Source organism: Stomoxys calcitrans, chromosome 1 (assembly GCF_963082655.1).
Source record: "Stomoxys calcitrans chromosome 1, idStoCalc2.1, whole genome shotgun sequence".
Lineage (NCBI taxonomy): Eukaryota > Metazoa > Arthropoda > Insecta > Diptera > Muscidae > Stomoxys > Stomoxys calcitrans.
In genome coordinates, this window is record NC_081552.1 from 24,592,143 (window position 1) to 24,613,270 (window position 21,128).

Below are 21,128 nucleotides of genomic sequence, written 5' to 3' on the forward strand. Positions count from 1 at the left end.
GCTTTATATGAAGATATAGTCCAATATATTCCATCTTCTAACTTAACCTGCCTATAGATAACAAAGAATCTGTGCAAAGTTTCAGCTCAATATCTTTATTTTTAAAGACTGTAGCGTGATTTCAACGGATAGACGGACTGGCATGTCTAGACCATCCTTCGGTGGTGGGTATAAAAAGAGGACAGAGGACAGAAGACAAGACATCAAAATTAAACCAATGTTCAAGAGAAAAAATTATGGACCCGTCAGCCAATTCAGGTCTGTACAAAACCAAGGAGACTAAAGGCGGGAGGGATTTCTGTCAGTAAAATAGGTGTTCTTCCCTTCACCATCGGTTACCCTGCGTCCAGCGCGACGTCAAGGACCTGACGTTGCAATGACCAATGAGAACGCCTATCAGCAGTAGGTAATCATGCCTCCTCTGGCCCAAGAAAAGCGGCGTCCTGTTTCTCGAAATTCTTGACCACAGAGGTTTTGCCACCACACTCCCATTGAATTAAGACTCATCTTATATATAACAAGTAAAAAGGCGTTAAGTTCGCCCGGGCCGAACTTTGGATACCCATCACCTCGGCTATATATGTAAACCACCTTTCGTCAAAATCCGGTGCAAAACTCATAACTTATGTCCCATAGCAGAAATATGTGGAGGGGCTTAACTTAACTCTTTGTCCCAAATTTCGGCAACATCGGACAATAAATGCGCTTTTTACGGCCTCAAAACCTAAAACCGAGAGATCGGTCTATATGGCAGCTATATCCAAATCTGGACCGATCAGTGCGATAATGTAGAAGTATGTCAAGGGGCTTAACTTAACTCACTGTCCCAAATTTCGGCGACATCGGACAATAAATGCGTGTTTTATGGGCCTTAGACCCCAAATCGGAGGATCGGTCTATATGGCAGCTATATCTAAATCTGAACCGATCTGAGCCAAATTCACAGAGTACGTCGGAGGGCCTAAGACAACGCACTGTCAGCAAAATCGGATAATAAATGTAGCTTTTATGGGCATATAACCCTAAATCGGAGGATCGGTCTATATGGCAGCTATATCCAAATGTGAACCGATCTGAGCCAAATTGACGAAGGACGTTGTAGGGCCTAACACAACTCACTGTCTCAAATAATAGCAAAATCGGCTAATAAATGTGGCTTTTATGGGCCTAAGACCCTAAATGCGAAGATCGGTCTATATGGCAGCTATATCCAAATCTGAACCGATCTGAGCCATATTGACGGAGGATGTCGAATGGCCTAACACAACTCACTGTCCCAAACTTCAGCAAAATCGGATAATAAATGTGGCTTTTATGGGCCTTAGACCCCAAATCGGAGGATCGGTCTATATGGCAGCTATATCCAAATCTAGACCGATCTGAGCCAAATTGACGGAGGATATCGAAGGGCCTAACACAACTCACTGTCCCAAATTTTAGCAAAATCAGATAATAAATGTGGCTTTTATGGGCCTAAGACCCTAAATCGGCCGATCGGTCTATATGGGGGCTATATCAAGATATAGTCCGATATAGCCCATCTTCGAACTTAACCTGCTTATGGACAAAAAAAGAATCTGTGCAAAGTTTCAGCTCAATATCTCAATTTTTAAAGGCTGTAGCGTGATTTCAACAGACAGACGGACGGACATATCTAGATCGTCTTAAATTTTTACGCTGATCAAGGATATATATACTTTATAGGGTCGGAAATGGATATTTCGATGTGTTGCAAACGGAATGACAAAATGAATAAACCCCCATCCTTCGGTGGTGGGTATAAAAATCAGTTTGTGCTTGTTTGTGAGTGAAAATACGGTACATAATTTTTTGATATCCGAAGGGGGGCGGACCCTCCCCCTTACCCTAATTTTCAGAAACGACCGATCTCGGAGATGGGTGGTGCGATTTAAGCAAAATTTTGTGTGCTCTCATATTGTACCCTAAAAATAAAAATTTGGTATCCAAATTTCGGATGGGGTACCTAGGGGCCCACCACACCCTAAAACCTACCAAACATATATTTAGACCAATCACGAAAACATGGGACTCAAATGAAAGGTATTTAGGATAAGAAAACGTATCTGATATCCAATTGTCGGACCAAGTGTTAGGGGGACCACCCCAAACCCCAAAACACCCCTAAACCGGACATATTTACCGACCATGGCAATATGGGACTCAAATGAAAGGTATTTACTAGTAGAATACGAATCTAATATCCAGATGTGGGACCACGTTTCTGGTCCCCAAACAGGACTTATTTACTGACTATATGAATATGGGGCTTAAATAAAAGGTATTTGAATGAAGAATTCGAATATGATGTCCAAATATGGGACAAAGTGTTCGGCGGGACGCCACTCCCCAAAAACATCCCCAAAAGGGACAAATTTACGACCACAGCAATATGGGGTTCAAATGAAAGGTCTTTGGGAGTAAAGCATGAATCTGATATCAATATTCGGGAAAAGTGTCTGTGGGGCCACCCCACCCCCGAAAACACCCCTAAATCAGATATAATGAGAATATCGGGCTGAAATAAAGTATTTTAAGAATGGAGTACACCTTACATCCAATCAATAAAGATCATATGGGATTCAGATAAAGGCACTTATATTGTTAAACTGTTAGTCAAGCGATATACTATTTTCGTAGCATGGTATTTCACTAAAAGCTCTTTGATTGTCGAAAATAAATGTTCCAAGGAAACTTTTGTTCAATATAAAGTAAAAGAAGTCGCAGCGGGGCGGACCCGGGTCAGCTAGTTCTTGTATACAGAAGGACCCAGAAGGGTGGGGAAAAAGAGTGACTTTCCTGGTATATAAGAGATGACTTAACTACAGCAGAACAGAAGAAAGCCCAAAGTTTGAGGGGTGCCAATTACTTGAATCTGTCAATCTTAGGCGTTATTCGTTCCTACACACTAAATATAAAATAGTATTCAACGTCTCTCTACGGGCATTTCTCCTTCCTCCAGAGATCAGCACCGCCGCGGTACCCTGTACATTATCGATCATCCAACGGGGGACACACCAGACATCCATAGGTGAGTATCGAGCGAATAACCGCCTAGTGCACCGTGCCCGTTCTATGCACCCAACTCCTTGCTATCGATTTGCGACTGAAGTAGAGCGCATTTCGGCCCCTTTTTACCCCTTTCTTAAAATTCCTTCTCCAGCTTAGTTTCTGGTAAAAACTCACGCCAAGTACTTTACCTCTGGTGAGAGGGATAGAGCGGCAGCTCTACCCGTTCCAGGAACAGGAAACGGCCACCCACCATAATATCGGCGTATTCCGCATTGGCAACTACCTTCACCCTCTCGAAAGACTTCAGAATCCCATTGATAACCAGAAGCCCCACAATGTGACCAGTGATGATAATTCGGTCTCTTGACATTATAACAACCCTATTTACCCTAATGTCAACCAGATCGCCATGTATGTTCTCGAGCTTTATTAAAATCCCCAAGAATGCTCTCTTTTGGGATGAAAACCACCCCAACCTCCCGCCAACCAGTCGCTATGTAGTCTAGCAAATATACCGTTGCCAGTCCGCATGCAGTTTGGTTTTATTCGTCCTATAACAGAGCCTCCTTGTAGTCTAAGTCTTCTTAAGTCCCCATTCAACCAAACGGGCTGCAATCTTCTGCTCGTGTAGGTCAGAGGGTAGTTTTGCTCATAACTACTTAATATGGCTTCTTTCAGTAGGTTCGCTGCCGATTCAAGTCCACTTCTAACAATAACACTCTTCTCGTAGTCGCCTTTTTGTGGTTTTTAAGTAAGGTTAGGTTAAAGGACACGCAACAGGTTTACGATAGGCGTCGTACTCGCATAATCCATCCGTGATCCAAACCTGGTCAGCCACCTTGTTCTCTGTCACCCCTTGATGGCCTAGAACCCAGCACAATCTGTCACAATCTTGCTACTCCCGACAAGCCTCAACTACACTTGATCCCCATACAGGGCTTTCAACGCCGCCTGACTATCTACATAAATCATAACAGTGTGATAGAGCCGCCGCTCCAGCCTCAGGATCACATCCAAGGCCCTGAGCATCGCAAAAACCTTAGACATACACTGCACCCTTCCATAAGTCTATGTGACTCCCTAATTCCAAGGCACTCAACGAAAACCCCTGCCCCGGTGCACCATCCAGCTTGGAATCATCCGTGTAAAGAGAGGGACTCAAAAACGAGCGGGACGACTTCTACCTCCAGATCGACGTAGTCGTTCCACGCTACCGGCCTTCCGCAGAACAAATGAATGCCCGAAATCAGAAGAGCGCCTAGCGCCTAATTCCCACCGTCGGAGGGCAGTCCTCAACGCCGAGCACTCCACGTACAAGTACAATGGTCTTCGATCCAGCATCGCATTTAGTGTACCATCGCAATGCTCTATAGCTCCTCCATCATACCGGACATCGAGCCCTTGAGCGGGCCATTAGGTACCCAAAGGTGACGGTCGGCAGAAACATAGCAGTATACACCCAGTGGACCGTTCCTAACTTCTACCTATCGAGTTGTGACATGAGTCGAGCGTGATGTATGGACGTAATTGAAAGCTCCTTCTATATCCAAGAAAACCGTTGGGTTGTCTGCCTCCAAGTTCCCCTCTATGTAACCCACCGGGCGCTATTAACCGACCCACCCTTGGTATAGGCATGCTGGTAGTGGCTTATTAACGATGGATCAAGAAGATCCGTGATGTACGCGTCCAACACTCTCTCAAATGTCTTTAAGACGAAAGACTGATTGAAGTGGCTCGGTTTTCCTGCCTTGTTAATGAAAAAGACCCTAACCTCCCACCACACACACGGCACAAAGCCAAGCAAAACACACATTCCATTCAGGAACGTGCAAACTTCTCACACATCAATGAGTGCTGTCCGATTCAAGTTTAAGCTCAACGATAAGAGTCTTTTTATAGCCGGGTCCGAACGGCGCGCCTCCGTGCAAGAAGTTTTTAAATTTTTTTTTATTTTCTCGCCAGGATTTGAGCCCGGGCGGTTAGTGTTATAGGCGGACACACTCTCTGTGCTTTGGTGGCCTCCAAAACATAAGCCCTAAAAATCTTTTCCAGAAGATTTTTAGCCGGGACCGTATGCCAGGCGGCTTCTGTCGTGTCCGCCTATGATAATGAACGTCCGATCAATTCGTAGGGCTTAAACGAATTAACCGCCCGGATTATCCTCCTCTGTTATCATCCTCCTAACAACAGACAGAACCTCAGCACTACTTCGTATCCAAAGGACATCCGTAACGTCGGAAATCACCGGTCCACTGGCCACAACCGAGCAAACTGGAAAGTACATTGCAGCCAGGAGTTCGAGAATTTCGGAACAAGGCTCCGTCCAAGTTCTGTCCTCTCTCCGGACACTACAGAGGGTCTTCGGGTCCTTACATTACTCTTTCTGACATCTAGCGGACTCCTTCACTGCCTCCATCGATTCACAGGAGCCAACTCATGAGACCCCTTTAGCCGATATCATCTCGCCTTTGTACCTACTCTTTATACAGATCCTAATACGTACTCCGACTGATACGACTGGCTTTGTTCTATAGCCTCTACGTGGTTCGCCTCAATGTCTTCAGCTCCCCATTTCACCAAACAGGTTGCGACCTTTTACCAGGGTAGATGAGAGGACTGTTCCCCTCAAAGCTACTCATCATGGCCGTTGCTATCGCGTTCGCTGTCAATTCAAGTTTCCTGGTTCCCACAAGCACCGTGTACATCGACCAGTCAGTCCTTCTAGGATTCCTCTCCCTCTGTGTGAGTTCGTATTTGCCCTTACCAACCCCTTTCGAGATACACGCCATGGCGGTATCACGTCTCTTCACAGATGGAGAAGATTCGCATTTCGCATGCTCTTTAAATTCCGACCCTTAGGAAAAGTAGGCTGGAATCATGATGATCATCAGATCTTCATCCGAAAGGTTAAATACCCCACCCAGCCTTTTGAAACACTCTCCTGACTGACCGTCAGATTGACTTGTTTCTGATGGACAGGTCGGAAGTTGTGGTCTCCCTGGTCACACGAGTATAGGGGAAACGAGGTCCACCATAACATTGTCGCTTCTCTCGGGCTCTAGATCTGCCGCTTCACTTGAAATAGAATATTAACCGCATGAGGCAAAATAATCATAGGTCAGTTTGCGTACTTTTCCAGTAAAAGTTTGCCAGTAAAAATCTGCAGGAGTTACTCTCCTGCCTTTACACTCTTTTGCTATTTATTTGAATTGAACAGCTGGTTTTCTGAAAAATTTTGCTGCAAATTTCTGCTGCGAAAGAAACCTCCAGTAGAAATTTGCAAATAAAATACGCGAACGACTTCCAGTGACAATTTGTGCAAATTTGCTCAAATTTTTGAGTACGCGAAAAATCGTAATGTCGTAGCTATCCTTGAATGGCTTTTATCTGCCCTTTGGTGGTTCATTGGTCGTTTCTTATCTTAGGAGGAAGCATGAAAATCGTATAAAAGGTAGCTGATGTCTTTTGCAGTATATATGACTTTGTTATCGCATAAAAAAATGTTGACTTAAAATTGAGCTGTTCTCCGGGAAGTGGGTCATTATTCATTGATTATGAAATGAAATGCAAATGGGCCACAAATTAACAAGCAGATGCAATTCAGTTGTGATTCAAATATAAATATTTAAATTATCATTATCGAGCCAAAAAGTTGCCTGCAGGCATGTAATCACTAAATAAAAATGCTTTTACTGAATACAGTACAGTTTCAACATTAATCCAGGGAGTAGGTAGCGGAGCGGACCTTTAGTTACATATAAAATAAAAATGAAATTCTTAGCGAAAAATATTTTAAAACAAAGCAGAAATGCCAAGTTCAAATGTGTTAGTCAACATTTTTCAACGGTTGTCAAAAACAAGGTAAAACATTGTTCGCTTCCTCCCCCTAAGGGATTAATTGTATTTTTCTTGCTGCAGCCTGAAAAATGTCCCGCTGCAAAACTTGATTTGCAAGAGGAATGGAATAGGGCCAAACCCTTCTATACAGTGCCCGGTCCTACCAGGCTACAAATGCTGCGAGGCTTTATGAAAGGTGGTGATTTTTATAATAAAAATTTTGACAAAGTTATGCTGATGTGTAGGGAACGCTTTGGTGATATTTACCTCATGCCTGGCATGTTTGGCCAAAACACCAATTTGATAACCTTTAATCCAGAAGACTTTGAGAAAATCTTTCGCACCGTTGGTCCTTATCCCGAAAGGCCTGGAAGTGAGGTTATTACCGATTATCGCAAGGGTAGAAAAGATGATTTGTATAAGGGCAATTTGGGAGCCACAGGAAGGTAAGTTGTGCACTTTTATTCGCTTGAATTGAAGATAGTTAAAGAATGTACATTTTTAGTGGTCCAGAGTGGGTAAAATTTCGCAATACTGTTAATCCAGTGCTAATGCATCCAAAAAATGTAGCTCATTATATGGATCCAACGGTGGAACTGATGCAGGAATTTATAGCAAGGTAAAGAAAGTGGTGTAAAAAAAAAAGGCGCGGCAATCGGAAAACTTCAACGTTCGGTAAAATCCGATTAGAATTTAGCGAAAAAAGCGAAATCAAATGAACAGTGTTAAAAATGTGATATCGAAAACGCGGCGTCAAAAACGCGAAGTAGAAAACGCTGCGTCAATAACACAGCATCAAAAAGGTTGCATCAAGAACGCCTCGTTAAAAACGTTGCCTAAGAATTGAGCGTCCAAAACGCTACATCAAAATCGAGGCATGCTGTTTAAAAAATTTGCAATACAAAGAAAAAAAGCAATAGAAACCAGTGTTGTCTATGACGAGCCAACCTCGACAGCGGTAATTTGCTGCTGAAACAGCAAATTCTTTCTTCTGTTTTTTGAATTTTAAAAAGTTAGAAAAGCTCAAAAATTTCGTAAATATTTAAATTTTTTTTTATTCCATCTTTTTTATACCCTCCACCATAAGATGGGGGGTATACTAATTTCGTCATTCTGTTTGTAACTACTCGAAATATTCGTCTGAGACCCCATAAAGTATATATATTCTTGATCGTCGTGACATTTTATGTCGATCTAGCCATGTCCGTCCGTCTGTCCGTCCGTCCGTCCGTCCGTCCGTCTGTCTGCCGAAAGCACGCTAACTTCCGAAGGAGTATAGCTAGCCGCTGAAATTTTGCAAAACTACTTCTTATTAGTGTAGGTCGGTTGGTATTGTAAATGGGCCATATCGGTCCATGTTTTGATATAGCTGCCATATAAACCGATCTTGGGTCTTGACTTCTTGAGCCTCTAGAGTGCGCAATTCTTATCCGATTGGAATGAAATTTTGCAAGACGTGTTTTGTTATGATATCCAACAACTTTGCCAAGTATAGTTCAAATCGGTTCATAACCTGATATAGCTGCCATATAAACCGATCTTGGGTCTTGACTTCTTGAGCCTCTAGCGTGCGCAATTCTTATCCGATCAGAATGAAATTTTGCAGGACGTGTTTTGTTATGATATCCAACAACTGTGCCAAGTATGGTTCAAATCGGTACATAACCTGATATAGCTGCCATATAAACCGATTTTGGGTCTTGACTTCTTGAGCCTCTAGCGTGCGCAATTCTTATCTGATCAGAATGAAATTTTGCACGACGTGTTTTGTTATGATATCCAACAACTGTGCCAAGTATGGTTCAAATCGGTCCATAACCTGATATAGCTGCCATATAAACCGATCTTGGGTCTTGACTTCTTGAGCCTCTAGAGTGCACAATTCTTATCCGATTGGAATGAATTTTTGCACGAAGTATTTCATTATGATATCCAACAACTGTGCTAAGTATGGTTGAAATCGATCTATAACCTGATATAGCTGCCATATAAACAGATCCGGGGATTTGACTTCTTGAGCTTCTAGAGGGCGCAATCCCTATCCGATTTGGCTGAAATTTTGCATGAGGTATTTTATTTTTACTTTCAACAACTGTGTCAAATAAGGTTCAAATCGGTTCATAACCTGATATAGCTGCCATATAAACCGATCTGGGATCTTGACTTCTTGACCCCTAGAAGTCGCAATTATTATCCGATATGCCTGAAATTTTGTACGACGGATCCTCTCATGACCATCAACAAACGTGTTTATTATGGTCTGAATCGGTCTATAGCCCGATACAGATCCCATAAAAATCGTTCTCTCTATTTTACTTCGTGAGCCCCAATGGGCGCAATTCTTATACGAATTGGCTGAAATTTTACACAGGTCTCCAACATATAATTTAATTGTGGTCCGAACCGGACCATATCTTGATATCGTTTTAATAGCAGAGCAACTCTTTTCTTATATCCTTTTTTGCCTAAGAAGAGATGCCGGGAAAAGAACTCGACAAATGCGATCCATGGTGGAGGGTATATAAGATTCGGCCCGGCCGAACTTAGCACGCTTTTACTTGTTTTTTTTTTTTTTAATTTTACAAGCATATAATTAATTTTTTTTTATTATGTACAATTTGATAATTTTTGATTGAATTTTTTAAAATTTTAAATTAATATCATCAGACAATGTTTGCTGATATCAGCAGACTATTTTTTCTAAATGTATTAACATGTCTTTAGGGCATCACCCCTTCCTCAAAACACCCCCCAAAGGGTAAACATTTTTCGACCATGCCAATATGTGGCTCAAATGAGAGGTATTTGAGATTAGAAAACAAATTTGATAACCTATTTTGGGACTATGTGTTTCGGGGACACCTTATCGTGTAAACTCCCCTAAACCAATGGCAGTATGGGGTTTAAATAAATGGTATTTGAAAGAAAAGCACGATGCTGATATTTTTTCAGGGTGGACCACCTCACCGCCGAAAACACCCCTAAATCAGATATCATGAGAATATCGGGCTGAATAAATGGAGTACACCTTACATCCAATCTTAAATTCGTAGACCAACTGATGATAACTTGAAATATCTCCAATAGCTTTGCATTTTTTATCCATTATCCTTTGTTTGCCTATAAAGAAATATCGGGCAGAAAAATGACAAATGAGATCCATGCCCTCTACCATGGATATGTAAGATTCGGCCCGGACGAACTCTTCACGCTTTTACTTGTTGTCACTCGATTCGTTCGCCAAGTCATTGAAAACAGCTTTTTTCCCTTTATAAAATCAGCTGTTTTCAATGACTTGGCGAACGAATCGAATGACAAAACGAAAAAATGTGTGCTTATCGGCGCGCCACTTGGGCTCGACTATAAAAAGGAGGCTTCTTATCTTTGACCTAAATTTTCAATAAAACCCGCTCCACTGCGCTTTCGCCTTCAAAACGTTACGTAACCTACTCTCCAATAGCTCTGATTCTGTGTACGTTCGTTGACCCTACCCCTCTAACAGTTAAACACAATCTTGGATATTCACACTCTACTAAATAAATTTTTATCTATGGGGAATTCTTGGAAAATTTAAAAAGTAATACAGCAATCAACCGCAACGAAATTCCTACATAAAATTTTTCTTTATTTTAAGGACCGATAGGTTACCATAACAGAGATAATTGCTGCATTATCAATTTTTACCACTCTGCCTTCTCTCTGTTCGTGGTGGCGTCTTCATTCCGTTAATCCATTTGTAAACAGACGACGCTTTTCTAAATGTTAGCGCTGCCATCTATAAGAGAATGGTTTAGACTTTAATACCCAAAATGTTTATAAAATAACTTAAAAGTTCTCCGTTCCATATCGCCCCGTATGCTTGCGCGACTTGCTTGGAGCGACTTAGCGCCCATAACATTGATCCTCATGTGTTAGTTGTCTATAATTGACCTGTTGAATAATCATAATTTAGCCTTTTTAAATCAAATCAAATTGCCATATTAAACGATACTCAGTGTTAAAGAACTAATTTGCCGGTCTTTATATTAGGTGCGGTGGCGACAGTTCTCAGTAAATAAACCGTGTAAAACTTTTAATCAAGAAAGTATCGCCCAGCAGCATGTTGTTTGGATTTGTCTGGGAAAAGAAGGCTTCTTGTCAATGAGCTAAAAATGTCGGGAGTAGATTACGAATATGGTCAGGAAAGAGGAATAGGAGATATAATTTGTCGATATTGGAAGGGGCGGACCCTCCCCCGTTACCCCAAAAACACTACCTAAAGTCAAGGTTTACCGATCGGGACAATATGGAATGAAAGGTATTGGAGAGTATAATACGAATATGGTACTAAAAGCTAGGTCCAAGGATCCCAGGGGCCACTCCAACCCCAAAAGTTCCCTACACAAACATATTGGACGTACATATCATTATGGAACTCAAAAGAAAGGTATTCGGGAGAAGATTGCGAATATGACGTAAAAAATTATGTCTAAGTATTTGCGGGCCGCCCCACCAAAAGGCCCCCTAAACGGGAATTTTACTCGATCATAGCTATGTAAAACTCAAATGAAAGGTATTTGGGAGTTGATATATATGACATTAAACTTTGTGTCCAAGAATCTAGGTGGCGCTCTACCTCCAATAGATTATTTAACCAATTAAAAAAATGGGGGATATTTCTTAGTTGAGTGCGTCATTCAAATATGGGCTCAAGTGGCAGATGAAGTGTGGTGCCCAACCCTCATATAGACACCCTCCACCAAACGGCTGTATACACCAATTATGACGTTATGGGGTTAAAATAAAGGTATAAGTTTGTGTACTGCGAATCTGATATCTTCATTCTGCTCATACATCTAGCGGCCAACCTCACCCCAAAGCAGTCGATCAATCGTAATGACCTTACAGGACACTGTGTGATTTAATTAATGTGTGGGGACACAAATAAATGTAGGCCGCCATATACCAAAAATTATAACGTTTAGCGTGATAGAAGGAGTTGCAAACCGTAATGTTAAGATTGCAACCATTTTTAGCTCATCGCTAGACAAGACCAAACGACGTGCTGCTGGGCAACATTTTTTTGTTCAAAAGTTTTACAGGGGCGGCTGGCGGCTTTTGGCGAGCGTCGGATCTTGAAGCAAGCGGCTCGCCACAACAAGGGATACGTGTGCAATCCCATAAAACCCATGCGGTTGGGGCGCTGGGCCAGTAACCCGTCCCCGGAAAACTGAGAACTACTATGAGAAACAAAGTAATAGTAAAAACGGAACTCCCTAACGTTGCGACCCACGCAAACGAAAAGGACCATGATTTGCGGATCTGCACCTGGAATGTCCGGACTCTTTATAGAGAAGGGGCAGTATACGCGCTGGCAGATGTATTAGAGAAGTACAAGGCAGATATTAACGCCTTACAGGAAGTGCGATGGACTGGGAATGGCGTCACTACAACACCAAACGGTGACGAACTATACTATAGCTGCCATAACACGAGGCATGATTTTGGCTGTGGATTTGTGGTTAGTCGGAGACTGAAACACCTTGTCTCCAGCTTTACTCCGGTGGATGAGAGGCTAGCCACAATCCGCATAAAAGCCAAATTCTTCAACATCAGGCTTATTTGTGCCCATGCCCCGACGGAAGTCAAAGACGAGCTGACCAAGGATATTTTCTACGAGCGCCTAAAGAGAGAATATGACCGCTTCCCCCCCCCCATGATATTAAAATCGTTTTAGGAGATTTTAATGCGCAAATAGGGAAGGAAGACATTTTTGTTCCAACAGTCGGAAAGTTTGGCCTCCACTAGATAACGTCCAGTAATGGGTTGAGGCTGATAGATTTCGCCGCGGCAAAAAACATGGTAGTTAGTAGCACCAGATATCAATATAAAAATATTCACAAAGCCAAAGGGCTGTCACTCGATCAAAACACGAGAAACCAAATTGATTACGTTATGATAGATGGAAGGCATTCATCCAGCGTGTTAGGATCGATCCGTGGAGCGAATATAGATTCGGATCATTACCTTGTTGCAGCAAAGGTTCGCACCCGATTGAACATGGCGAGGAAAGTAAGATCTGACACTGCACGGAAGCTGGACATTGAAAAGCTGCAGACACAACAAATGGCAGCGGCATACTCCACTTGACTGACTCAAGTGCTTGATGAAAGCACTACTTGTTCCGATGATATAATGGCGCAGTGGCAAACTATTGCCCACTCCATGGAAAATGCCGCAAAATCCGTACTTGGGTACCGGAAGCCTCCTCCAAAAAACCCATTGTACGACCAAAAGTGTCGAGATGCTACTGAAGCCAAGAATGCGGCATATAGAGCAACCCTGCAAGCAGTAGCAACGCCCCAGATGAATGAGAGGTATCGGAAGAAAAGGAGAGAGGAGAAACGAGGAGAAACGCCTATTCCGCAGAAAGAAAAAGGAAATGGAAAGACGTGAGTGCGAGCGAATTGAGATGTACAGGAGTCAGAATGAAGTACGGAAATTCGACCAAAGAATTAAACATCAAACCGATGGCTTTGGTGCAGGCACATCCTCCTGCAGAGATGAAGAAGGAAATCTGGTAACTGACACAGATAACATGCTGAGGATATGGAAAGAACATTTTACCCAACTGCTAGTGTCCGTAGTTGGCGGCGAAGAGAATACCGCAGAACCAATCCCTGATGATGGTATGGAATGTCAGAATGAGGTCCAAGTATCAGTGACCCGACTAAAGAACAACAAGGCTTTTGGCGAGCGTCGGATCTTGAAGCAAGCGGCTCGCCACAACAAGGGATACGTGTGCAATCCCATAAAACCCATGCGGTTGGGGCGCTGGGCCAGTAACCCGTCCCCGGAAAACTGAGAACTACTATGAGAAACAAAGTAATAGTAAAAACGGAACTCCCTAACGTTGCGACCCACGCAAACGAAAAGGACCATGATTTGCGGATCTGCACCTGGAATGTCCGGACTCTTTATAGAGAAGGGGCAGTATACGCGCTGGCAGATGTATTAGAGAAGTACAAGGCAGATATTAACGCCTTACAGGAAGTGCGATGGACTGGGAATGGCGTCACTACAACACCAAACGGTGACGAACTATACTATAGCTGCCATAACACGAGGCATGATTTTGGCTGTGGATTTGTGGTTAGTCGGAGACTGAAACACCTTGTCTCCAGCTTTACTCCGGTGGATGAGAGGCTAGCCACAATCCGCATAAAAGCCAAATTCTTCAACATCAGGCTTATTTGTGCCCATGCCCCGACGGAAGTCAAAGACGAGCTGACCAAGGATATTTTCTACGAGCGCCTAAAGAGAGAATATGACCGCTTCCCCCCCCCCATGATATTAAAATCGTTTTAGGAGATTTTAATGCGCAAATAGGGAAGGAAGACATTTTTGTTCCAACAGTCGGAAAGTTTGGCCTCCACTAGATAACGTCCAGTAATGGGTTGAGGCTGATAGATTTCGCCGCGGCAAAAAACATGGTAGTTAGTAGCACCAGATATCAATATAAAAATATTCACAAAGCCAAAGGGCTGTCACTCGATCAAAACACGAGAAACCAAATTGATTACGTTATGATAGATGGAAGGCATTCATCCAGCGTGTTAGGATCGATCCGTGGAGCGAATATAGATTCGGATCATTACCTTGTTGCAGCAAAGGTTCGCACCCGATTGAACATGGCGAGGAAAGTAAGATCTGACACTGCACGGAAGCTGGACATTGAAAAGCTGCAGACACAACAAATGGCAGCGGCATACTCCACTTGACTGACTCAAGTGCTTGATGAAAGCACTACTTGTTCCGATGATATAATGGCGCAGTGGCAAACTATTGCCCACTCCATGGAAAATGCCGCAAAATCCGTACTTGGGTACCGGAAGCCTCCTCCAAAAAACCCATTGTACGACCAAAAGTGTCGAGATGCTACTGAAGCCAAGAATGCGGCATATAGAGCAACCCTGCAAGCAGTAGCAACGCCCCAGATGAATGAGAGGTATCGGAAGAAAAGGAGAGAGGAGAAACGAGGAGAAACGCCTATTCCGCAGAAAGAAAAAGGAAATGGAAAGACGTGAGTGCGAGCGAATTGAGATGTACAGGAGTCAGAATGAAGTACGGAAATTCGACCAAAGAATTAAACATCAAACCGATGGCTTTGGTGCAGGCACATCCTCCTGCAGAGATGAAGAAGGAAATCTGGTAACTGACACAGATAACATGCTGAGGATATGGAAAGAACATTTTACCCAACTGCTAGTGTCCGTAGTTGGCGGCGAAGAGAATACCGCAGAACCAATCCCTGATGATGGTATGGAATGTCAGAATGAGGTCCAAGTATCAGTGACCCGACTAAAGAACAACAAGGCTTTTGGCGAGCGTCGGATCTTGAAGCAAGCGGCTCGCCACAACAAGGGATACGTGTGCAATCCCATAAAACCCATGCGGTTGGGGCGCTGGGCCAGTAACCCGTCCCCGGAAAACTGAGAACTACTATGAGAAACAAAGTAATAGTAAAAACGGAACTCCCTAACGTTGCGACCCACGCAAACGAAAAGGACCATGATTTGCGGATCTGCACCTGGAATGTCCGGACTCTTTATAGAGAAGGGGCAGTATACGCGCTGGCAGATGTATTAGAGAAGTACAAGGCAGATATTAACGCCTTACAGGAAGTGCGATGGACTGGGAATGGCGTCACTACAACACCAAACGGTGACGAACTATACTATAGCTGCCATAACACGAGGCATGATTTTGGCTGTGGATTTGTGGTTAGTCGGAGACTGAAACACCTTGTCTCCAGCTTTACTCCGGTGGATGAGAGGCTAGCCACAATCCGCATAAAAGCCAAATTCTTCAACATCAGGCTTATTTGTGCCCATGCCCCGACGGAAGTCAAAGACGAGCTGACCAAGGATATTTTCTACGAGCGCCTAAAGAGAGAATATGACCGCTTCCCCCCCCCCATGATATTAAAATCGTTTTAGGAGATTTTAATGCGCAAATAGGGAAGGAAGACATTTTTGTTCCAACAGTCGGAAAGTTTGGCCTCCACTAGATAACGTCCAGTAATGGGTTGAGGCTGATAGATTTCGCCGCGGCAAAAAACATGGTAGTTAGTAGCACCAGATATCAATATAAAAATATTCACAAAGCCAAAGGGCTGTCACTCGATCAAAACACGAGAAACCAAATTGATTACGTTATGATAGATGGAAGGCATTCATCCAGCGTGTTAGGATCGATCCGTGGAGCGAATATAGATTCGGATCATTACCTTGTTGCAGCAAAGGTTCGCACCCGATTGAACATGGCGAGGAAAGTAAGATCTGACACTGCACGGAAGCTGGACATTGAAAAGCTGCAGACACAACAAATGGCAGCGGCATACTCCACTTGACTGACTCAAGTGCTTGATGAAAGCACTACTTGTTCCGATGATATAATGGCGCAGTGGCAAACTATTGCCCACTCCATGGAAAATGCCGCAAAATCCGTACTTGGGTACCGGAAGCCTCCTCCAAAAAACCCATTGTACGACCAAAAGTGTCGAGATGCTACTGAAGCCAAGAATGCGGCATATAGAGCAACCCTGCAAGCAGTAGCAACGCCCCAGATGAATGAGAGGTATCGGAAGAAAAGGAGAGAGGAGAAACGAGGAGAAACGCCTATTCCGCAGAAAGAAAAAGGAAATGGAAAGACGTGAGTGCGAGCGAATTGAGATGTACAGGAGTCAGAATGAAGTACGGAAATTCGACCAAAGAATTAAACATCAAACCGATGGCTTTGGTGCAGGCACATCCTCCTGCAGAGATGAAGAAGGAAATCTGGTAACTGACACAGATAACATGCTGAGGATATGGAAAGAACATTTTACCCAACTGCTAGTGTCCGTAGTTGGCGGCGAAGAGAATACCGCAGAACCAATCCCTGATGATGGTATGGAATGTCAGAATGAGGTCCAAGTATCAGTGACCCGACTAAAGAACAACAAGGCTTTTGGCGAGCGTCGGATCTTGAAGCAAGCGGCTCGCCACAACAAGGGATACGTGTGCAATCCCATAAAACCCATGCGGTTGGGGCGCTGGGCCAGTAACCCGTCCCCGGAAAACTGAGAACTACTATGAGAAACAAAGTAATAGTAAAAACGGAACTCCCTAACGTTGCGACCCACGCAAACGAAAAGGACCATGATTTGCGGATCTGCACCTGGAATGTCCGGACTCTTTATAGAGAAGGGGCAGTATACGCGCTGGCAGATGTATTAGAGAAGTACAAGGCAGATATTAACGCCTTACAGGAAGTGCGATGGACTGGGAATGGCGTCACTACAACACCAAACGGTGACGAACTATACTATAGCTGCCATAACACGAGGCATGATTTTGGCTGTGGATTTGTGGTTAGTCGGAGACTGAAACACCTTGTCTCCAGCTTTACTCCGGTGGATGAGAGGCTAGCCACAATCCGCATAAAAGCCAAATTCTTCAACATCAGGCTTATTTGTGCCCATGCCCCGACGGAAGTCAAAGACGAGCTGACCAAGGATATTTTCTACGAGCGCCTAAAGAGAGAATATGACCGCTTCCCCCCCCCCATGATATTAAAATCGTTTTAGGAGATTTTAATGCGCAAATAGGGAAGGAAGACATTTTTGTTCCAACAGTCGGAAAGTTTGGCCTCCACTAGATAACGTCCAGTAATGGGTTGAGGCTGATAGATTTCGCCGCGGCAAAAAACATGGTAGTTAGTAGCACCAGATATCAATATAAAAATATTCACAAAGCCAAAGGGCTGTCACTCGATCAAAACACGAGAAACCAAATTGATTACGTTATGATAGATGGAAGGCATTCATCCAGCGTGTTAGGATCGATCCGTGGAGCGAATATAGATTCGGATCATTACCTTGTTGCAGCAAAGGTTCGCACCCGATTGAACATGGCGAGGAAAGTAAGATCTGACACTGCACGGAAGCTGGACATTGAAAAGCTGCAGACACAACAAATGGCAGCGGCATACTCCACTTGACTGACTCAAGTGCTTGATGAAAGCACTACTTGTTCCGATGATATAATGGCGCAGTGGCAAACTATTGCCCACTCCATGGAAAATGCCGCAAAATCCGTACTTGGGTACCGGAAGCCTCCTCCAAAAAACCCATTGTACGACCAAAAGTGTCGAGATGCTACTGAAGCCAAGAATGCGGCATATAGAGCAACCCTGCAAGCAGTAGCAACGCCCCAGATGAATGAGAGGTATCGGAAGAAAAGGAGAGAGGAGAAACGAGGAGAAACGCCTATTCCGCAGAAAGAAAAAGGAAATGGAAAGACGTGAGTGCGAGCGAATTGAGATGTACAGGAGTCAGAATGAAGTACGGAAATTCGACCAAAGAATTAAACATCAAACCGATGGCTTTGGTGCAGGCACATCCTCCTGCAGAGATGAAGAAGGAAATCTGGTAACTGACACAGATAACATGCTGAGGATATGGAAAGAACATTTTACCCAACTGCTAGTGTCCGTAGTTGGCGGCGAAGAGAATACCGCAGAACCAATCCCTGATGATGGTATGGAATGTCAGAATGAGGTCCAAGTATCAGTGACCCGACTAAAGAACAACAAGGCAGCAGGAGTCGACGGGTTACCCATTAAACTATTTAAGACCGGAGGCGAGACGCTGATAAGGCGTATGCATCAGCTTATCTGCGCAATCTGGCTAGAAGAACGCATACCCGATGATTGGAACCTCAGCATACTCTGTCCCGTACACAAGAGAGGAGACAAGAAGGAACGTGCGAACTACAGAGGAATAAGTCTCCTCCCCATCGCATACAAGATACTCTCAAGAGAGAGTATCTATCAATGCAAGTTTAGACCTGGTAAATCCACCCTAGACCAGATATTCACACTGCGCCAAATCCTGGAAAAGACCCGAGAAGGACAAATCCACACCTACCATCTCTTTGTTGACTACAAAGCCGCTTTCGATACTCCTTTACGTTCAAAGGTATTTCAAGCCATGTCTGAGTTTGGTATCCCTGCAAAATTAATAAGACTCTGCAGGATGACACTTGCTGATACGCGTTCCTCAGTAAGAATTGGAAATAATCTTTCCGAACCATTCAAAACCAAACGAGGTTTCAGACATGGAGACAGCCTATCGTGCGATCTCTTTAATATCCTGCTGAAGAAGATTATACGAGATGCAGATGTGAATAGATATGGCACACTAATCACAAGAGAACACATGCTACTATCATAGGTTGATCACCGGAAGTAGTAACTGCAGCCTTTGAAAGAATCGAAAGAGAGTCGGTGAAAATGGGTCTGGCAGTAAATGGAGATAAGATAAAATGGATGGTTTCAACTCCCAAAAAGCCTTACACAACCGAGCAGATAAAGAAAATGGAGAAAGTTGGGAACCACAACTTTGAGACAGTCAGTAACTTTGTCTACCTCGGAACCACCGTAACCGAAACGAATGACACCAGTTTTGAGATTAAGCGAAGAATAATACTGGCAAACAGATGCTACTTTGGACTAAGTAAGCAGTTTAGAAACAAGGCCACCTCTCGACAGACGAAGATTACACTATACAAGACACTAATACTACCCGTGCTGTTATATGGTTCTAAAGCAAGGGTACTTGTGAAAGCAATTGAGGCAATGCTTGGAGTATTTGAGAGAAATAATCTTCGTAAAATATATGGACCAGTTTGCGTTAGTGGAGAATATAGGCGACATATGAACCACGAGCTGTATGAGCTGTATGACGACAATAGCATAGTTACATGCATCAAAATACAATACAACGGCTGCGTTGGCTAGGTCATGTTGTCAGAATGGATGAAGAAGCTCCAGCAAAGAAGTCTTTTGGAGGCAAACACGGTGGTACACGCAAACCGAGAAGACTAAAAGCCCGGTGGAAAGATCAAGTTGTGGGAGACACCTCGAAACATGGTGTCAGAGATTTTAGAATGAGCGCAGAAGATCGAGGCGCATGGAACGCTATTCTACATTTGGCTAGTGGAACAAATACTCTGTCATAGCCAATTAAAGTAAGGAAAGTAACATGAACTGAAAGAAGACAGAGTGGTCAAAATTGATCATACAGCATTCGCTATAACTTCGTTGCGGTTGTTTGTGGTATTATTTTTTATTTTTGCCACTCTAAGACGGGCCTTAACAATAATTTCCAAAAACACCAGATTTCGGAGATGGGTTGGGCGATTTAAGCGAAATTTTGTTGGCACACTTACATTAATCTAAAATCAATATCAGGCATGAACTTAGGGGCGTGGCATGGAAAACAGTCAAGGATTTTGTAAGTAGCAGGGAATTCCTATCATAATTTATTTTTTCGGGGTTACTTTTTAGTTTTTAGAGCACACAACAAACCGATTACAGGCTTAGATGCATGTCTATAGTGCCATGGGGCAGATTAATATCTGCAGCGTCTTTTCAACCTAACCTTACTTAAAATCAAAAATTTTGTTTCAGAATCTTAGGTGGGTTGCCTAGGAGACCCACCCACAAAACCCACCAAACGGATATATAGACCAATCACTACAATGTGGGTATAAAATTAAAGGTATTTGAGAGTAGAAGTGAATCTGTTATCAAATTGTTGGACTTAGTGTTTCGTGGGTCACCCCACCCCCAAAAAACCCCTAAAATCGGACATATTTATCGACCATGGCAGTATGGATCTTAAATGAAAGGTCTTCGGAAGTCTGTGTCTTTTGAGACCATGTGTCTGGGGATCCACCACACCCTTAAACAGGACTTTTAGTTATTGGGGTTTAAATAAGAGGTATATGAGAGTAGAAAAATCCACAGGAATATTGGAATACATTTTCAACTGAAATTTAGCAGAAATTTCCAAATTAAGAGTACTTTTCTCCAACATAGCATTATCGGGCGCAGCGGAGCGGGCCGGGCTCAGCTAAACCGATCTCCCGATTTGACTTCTTGAGCATCTGGAAGACCCAATTTTCATCCGATTTGCCTGAAATTTTGCGTTTGGTGTTCTGTTAAGACTTCCAACAACTGTGATAAGTACGGTTGAAATCGCTCAAGAGCCTTATATTGAGCCTTGAGCCCTTACAAGCCGTAATTTTTGTCCAATTTTGCTGAAATTGAGGATGTTGTGTTTTATTATGACTTAAATTTTGCACATAGTAATCTGTTAAAACTTTCAGCGACTGTGCCAAATACGGTCCGAATCAGTTTATAACCTGATATAGTTCCCATGTAAATTGGTCTCT

General features: G+C 43.3%; 1 protein-coding gene across 1 annotated transcript in view; it reads left to right on the forward strand.

Annotated features, from left to right (window-relative positions):
• The first annotated feature begins 376 nt into the window (after positions 1–376).
• The window catches only part of LOC106094209 (probable cytochrome P450 12c1, mitochondrial), a 29,406-nt gene continuing 8,654 nt past the window's right edge, over positions 377–21,128 (forward strand). The window contains exons 1-6 of the mRNA XM_059364526.1: positions 377–402; positions 2,981–3,049; positions 4,008–4,174; positions 6,812–6,891; positions 6,949–7,313; positions 7,373–7,486. Of these exons, the coding sequence (XP_059220509.1) occupies positions 377–402; positions 2,981–3,049; positions 4,008–4,174; positions 6,812–6,891; positions 6,949–7,313; positions 7,373–7,486 (821 nt within the window). The remainder of the gene's footprint in view (positions 403–2,980; positions 3,050–4,007; positions 4,175–6,811; positions 6,892–6,948; positions 7,314–7,372; positions 7,487–21,128) is intronic.